This window comes from Monoraphidium neglectum (genome assembly GCF_000611645.1).
Source record: "Monoraphidium neglectum strain SAG 48.87 unplaced genomic scaffold scaffold01318, whole genome shotgun sequence".
NCBI lineage: Eukaryota > Viridiplantae > Chlorophyta > Chlorophyceae > Sphaeropleales > Selenastraceae > Monoraphidium > Monoraphidium neglectum.
The window spans coordinates 9,842-14,788 of record NW_014012310.1 but is presented as its reverse complement, the minus strand read 5'-3'; the positions used below and the strand labels follow the sequence as shown (position 1 = coordinate 14,788).

At 66.2% G+C, this 4,947-nt stretch overlaps 1 protein-coding gene across 1 annotated transcript in view; it reads left to right on the top strand.

Moving 5' to 3' along the window:
• Positions 1-480: 480 nt before the first annotated feature.
• The window catches only part of MNEG_7454 (hypothetical protein), a gene marked incomplete at both ends in the record, with an annotated part of 5,969 nt that continues 1,502 nt past the window's right edge, over positions 481-4,947 (top strand). The window contains 11 exons of the mRNA XM_014044075.1: positions 481-536; positions 762-1,038; positions 1,316-1,342; positions 1,533-1,661; positions 1,924-2,011; positions 2,401-2,543; positions 2,872-2,928; positions 3,089-3,184; positions 3,488-3,644; positions 3,891-4,116; positions 4,295-4,456. Of these exons, the coding sequence (XP_013899529.1) occupies positions 481-536; positions 762-1,038; positions 1,316-1,342; positions 1,533-1,661; positions 1,924-2,011; positions 2,401-2,543; positions 2,872-2,928; positions 3,089-3,184; positions 3,488-3,644; positions 3,891-4,116; positions 4,295-4,456 (1,418 nt within the window). The remainder of the gene's footprint in view (positions 537-761; positions 1,039-1,315; positions 1,343-1,532; positions 1,662-1,923; positions 2,012-2,400; positions 2,544-2,871; positions 2,929-3,088; positions 3,185-3,487; positions 3,645-3,890; positions 4,117-4,294; positions 4,457-4,947) is intronic.

Genomic DNA, 4,947 nt, shown 5'->3' with positions numbered 1-4,947 from the left:
GCTCCACGCAGAAGGCATTTGCTTGACAAGCGAACATCAGAAGTGACACAGTCGCACCACGCACACTCGCCCGGCGGACATGGCATGACTTGCAAAAATCCTAGCTGGTGCACAGCTTGCACTGGCACCAGGCCCGGCGCTGTGAGCCTCAACGCTCACCACTCACGCTGGGGCAAAAGCGTCTCTCACAAGGCAACAACAGCAGCATGGCGCGAACCGGCCGCCCTCCGCCGGTGTGCGGCCACGTCACTGCAGCACTGGCCGAGGTCAGCAAGGCGGCGGCGCAAAGCGCACAGCGTGTGCTAGCCAGCGTCCACGCTCGTCGCATGGAGGTCAATTATTTCAACTACCATCGAGTCGGCACACTGAAAATCCTGCGGTGCTGACGGCGTGTTGCTCTTCATCAGATCGCTTGAATACGGTAGATCGCCCGAGTCTGACAAGCAAGTGAGCTCACTTCAAGTACTCAGAAAAGCAACAATGCACAGCATAAAAGGCAGTAGATGGAAGGGCGGGCCGCATTTAGCCGAGTCCAGGTGGGATTCAGACTGAGACACCGCGCATTCAAGCCCATAGTGGTTCATGCAACAGCTGGGGATGTTAACATCAAATGGGACTTTGTGGTGCCGCAACTGGGTGTGACGCACACGCGCGCACCACTGCCCCTGCTGCTTACAGTGCTCTGCTTGTGCTGGTGCCTCCCATCATCCCTGCCGCGGCCACGCCATGCGTTTCAATCCCCCATGCACGCACCCCCACAGGCGCCTGCCTGCCGGCAACGCACGTGCAGTGGCTTCTGCTCGCAGGGCGGCGCCCACGCCGCGAGTTGCGTCGCGAGCACCGCACCTGGCGCCCAGAGCCGCGTCGGGCGAGGTCTCCCAGAGCGCGAAAAAGCCCAAGCGCGGCCGCAAGGCCGACCACGACAAAGACGGCAAGGACCCCAAGGGCGCGTCCAGCAGCAGCGCCAATTCGGCTGGCGCCTTCTTCGCGGATGATTGGGATGACGACGATGACGAGGATGGGGAGGGGTCTTTCCTGGTGAGAGGCGCCCAGCCGCCAGAGGAGCGCGCCCGCCCGCCCGTTCGCCCGCCGCCGCGCGCCGCGCCTCGAGCGGCTGACCCGGGTCCAGGGTGCTGATGAGCGGCGGCGTCGGGGCTGCGGGGCCTGGCAGCAGTCGCTGACCCTGGGTGGCACGTCAACCACCGCGGAGAGGTGGAGCGGGCTGTCGGTCCGCGTCGTCCAGCAACGCCCCCAAACCCCACTGTACCCCTGGATTCTCCTGCTGCGTTCGCGTCGACTGCTGCTCACCCTGCAGGCCCCTTATATGGACTCTGTTCTCAAGGTGAGAAGACGCGCACCCGCAACACCAACGCCCGCGCTCAACTGGGCGCACGGCTTGCGGCGTCGCCTGCGCTCGGCCGCCGTGCCCGCCCCCATGCCGCCCTGAACTAAATCGTGGTGAGGTGGCGCGCGGGCCACTGATACGAGACCTTTCACTTGCTACCTGTCGTTTCAAATCCGCCGTGCGGCAGGTCTACTGCGTCCACACAGAGCCCAACTTCTCCCTGCCGTGGCAGCGCAAGCGGCAGTACCCCAGCAGCAGCAGCGGCTTCGTGGCGGCGACGGGGGACCGCCGCTGGATCCTCACCAACGCCCACTCTGTCGACTATCACACACAGGCATGCCGACCCTCGCAAGCAGCCGTGCATATGTGCGTGCGCATTGGACGACCGACGGCCCCTCGTCCTCATTCCGTGGCAGGCCCCAGCGCGAATGGCAGGCCACCAGGCACTGCCCACCGCCCCCGCTCGCCCGCCAGCCGGCGGCCCCGCGCAGGCCGCTGCGTCCTGCCCGCCGCCGCTTCGGCCATCATGACTGCTTGCATACCACCTGCTGTTGGTGCGACGTCGCTCAAACGCGCAGGTGAAGGTCAAGCGGCGCGGCGACGATCGCAAGTTCATAGCGCGGGTCCTGTCAGTGGGCGTCGACTGCGACATCGCGCTGCTCACAGGTGGGGCGGGTGCCCCTTTGACAGTCCTGTGCTGTGCAGCTGCGGTGCCACGGCTGCAGCTGCCGGCGGGGCAATGGGCAGGTTGGACTTGTCTTGGTTGGACTGGAAGCGTCGGCGTTGGCTGGTGCGCTGCGCACCCGTGGAGCTCGGTCATGAGCCCATGGCCTCTGGCGGGCGCAGTCAGGCCGAGTGTGCTGCGCCGCAGGGCGCCGCGTGGAAGTAAGGGCACTCTCAAACAGGCATTCCAGCTCGCCAGATTAGGGCGAGCTGGAGTGCCTGATTTAGAGTGCCCTGACAACTTCACTGTTCAGCGCCCAGCCTACAGCATCCCCAGACCCGTAACGAGGACCACCGCAACCAAGGCCGACCCACCCCTTTACCATGCGCAGTGGACGACCCTGAGTTTTGGGAGGGCGTGTCCCCCCTCGAATTCGGCAGCCTGCCGCGGCTGCAGGACCAGGTGGCAGTGGTGGGGTACCCCGTCGGCGGCGAGAGCATCTCCATCACCGTCGGCGTGGTCAGCCGCATAGAGGTGCGCATGAGCAGGGCGGCGCGGGCAGCAAGGGCCAGCCAGGGGCTCCGCACGCCGGCTGCAGATGGCGGTTGACCGGCCGGCGCTGTTGGCCCCCCCTGCAAGGGGGCCCGGGGCGGTGGCTGGTGGAGGGAGGGGTTGCTGCAGCGACAGGTTTGCTGGGCTTCAAATGGGGCAGGGGCGGCAGGTTTAGCGGTGCACGCAGACCTCCACAGCTGCAGGCATGGGCACCTCCCCAACCTCCTTTGCTGCAGCTGCCCTGTGTGCATCTTGCATTGGATCCCTTTTCCCCCATACACACACACACACACGCACATGTACACACCAGGTGACCGAGTACACGCACGGCTCGTACGACCTGCTGGGGGTGCAGATTGACGCAGCGGTGAGCCCTGCGCGCTGCTGGGGAGCCCGCGTCCATACACACCTGTGCCTTAGGCGCAGCCCTCTGCGCCCTGGGATGTATGGCTGCGTAATGGTTTGGTGCGGGCGTCGCATTATGGTGACATCACCAGCCACGCGCTGCCCCGCGCTCTTCTGAACAGATCAACGGCGGCAACAGCGGCGGGCCCGTGTTCAACGGGAAGGGGCAGTGCGTGGGCATCGCGTTCCAGGCGCTTTCCGGGAGCGACGTTGAAAACGTGAGTGGCCGGCGGCCCGGGCGTGCGGGTGCGCCCGTGGGCGAAAGGGTAATACCGTGGCTTTGCAGGGGCCGCCGGCTTTGGCGTGGTGTCCATTGCGCTACGGCTGACTTGCTCGCGCCGCGAGCGTGCCCTGGTCCTGCGCCCCCGTCAAGCGCGCGCCTGCCGCGCCTGCAGTGCCCTACCCCCAACTGATTGGTGCATACCCCTGCCTCAACATGCATCACAGCAAGCATAGCTGACCACCTGGGCTCCCAATCACCTGCCCACCCCCAAATAATCCGTTTTTCTGCTCCTGAACAGGTCGGTTACGTCATTCCGACCACGGTGGTCAGCCACTTCCTGACGGATTACATCCGCAACGGCTCGTTCACGGGCTTCCCGGCGCTCGGGGTGCAGTGGCAGCGGATGGAGAGCGACGCGCTGCGGCGCGCCTACAGCATGCAGCCGAAGCAGAAGGGTGCGTACGCACAAGCCCTTGTCCTCCTCCAACGCAGGGCCTCGCTGCTGCCTCAGGCTTTGGGGAGGGCCCTGAAATTCTGCAGCCACCCGCCACCTTCCTCCACCTTCCTCTGCGCCCGCAGCCACGGCCCGCGGCCAGCTCTCCCATCAGAACCTTCGCGCCGTCCACGCAAAACCACGTCACCCCGCGCTCGCCCCGCGCCTAAGTTCGACTCCCGCGTGCGCCTTTGCTTTTTTGCCCCAGGCGTCCTCATCCGCCGCGTCAACGCGACGTCGCACGCCGCGTCGGTCCTGCAGTCCGACGACGTCCTCCTCTCCTTTGACGGCACCGCCATCGCCAACGACGGCACCGTGCCGTTCCGCACCGGCGAGCGCATCGCGTTCAGTTACCTCATATCTCAGAAGTATGTGGGCGACGAGGCGGCGCTCGAGGTGCTGCGCGGCGGAGAGGTGCTGAGCACGACGGCAAAGTGAGGAGCGGTCGAGCGGGGCGGGCTGCGGGCCTTCGGAGGGAGAGGGGAGGGACAGGGGTCTGAGGCGGCGTGCGGCCGCCGACGGCAGCTGCTGAGCGCGGCGGCTGGTGTTGCGAGCAAAGCTTTGAGCGCGCGCCGTCTGCCGCCCCGCCGCCGCCACCCCCCTCCCCAAAAGGCTCTCCAAGCCCGCGGCGCTGGTGCCGCCCCACCTGGGCAACCGCGACCCCTCCTATTTCTTGGTGTCCGGCCTGGTGTTTGTGGCGTGCTCTGAGCCCTACCTGGAGTCGGAGTACGGTGCTGACTACGCCAGCGAGGCGCCCGTGAAGCTGCTGGACAAGTGGGTCCGCGGCCTGAGGGAGGGGGGTGCCGCTGTGCTCTTTTCAGGCCGCTGTTGCCAGCGGCGGCCGCTGCACGCGCGAGCCCCAGTGCTGCGGCGCGAACAGGGCAGGGGCAAGGCGTCCAGGGGCCCCCCGCGCTCGAGTGGCCCCCGCGCTTGAGTGTCCGGCGGCGGGCAAGGGACGAAAGCCTTGTGTTTATATGTGTGTGTGTGTGTGTGTGTGTGTGTGTGTGTGCGGGCATGTGTGTGTGTGTGTGTGTGTGTGTGTGTGTGTGTGTGTGTGCGTGTGACTGCGTCTGTGCACATGCCTTGCGCGCGCTTGTGCAATCAATTGGGAGGGCTGCCTGAGACACAAAGGGGTGTGTCGATTTGCGATGATGCCCCCCGCGACACACACATGCACACTCACACCCGCACCCCAGCGTCGCCACTCCCACCCCTCTCCACACCTCTCACCCCCAACCGCACCCCCACCCCCACCCCCTGTACTC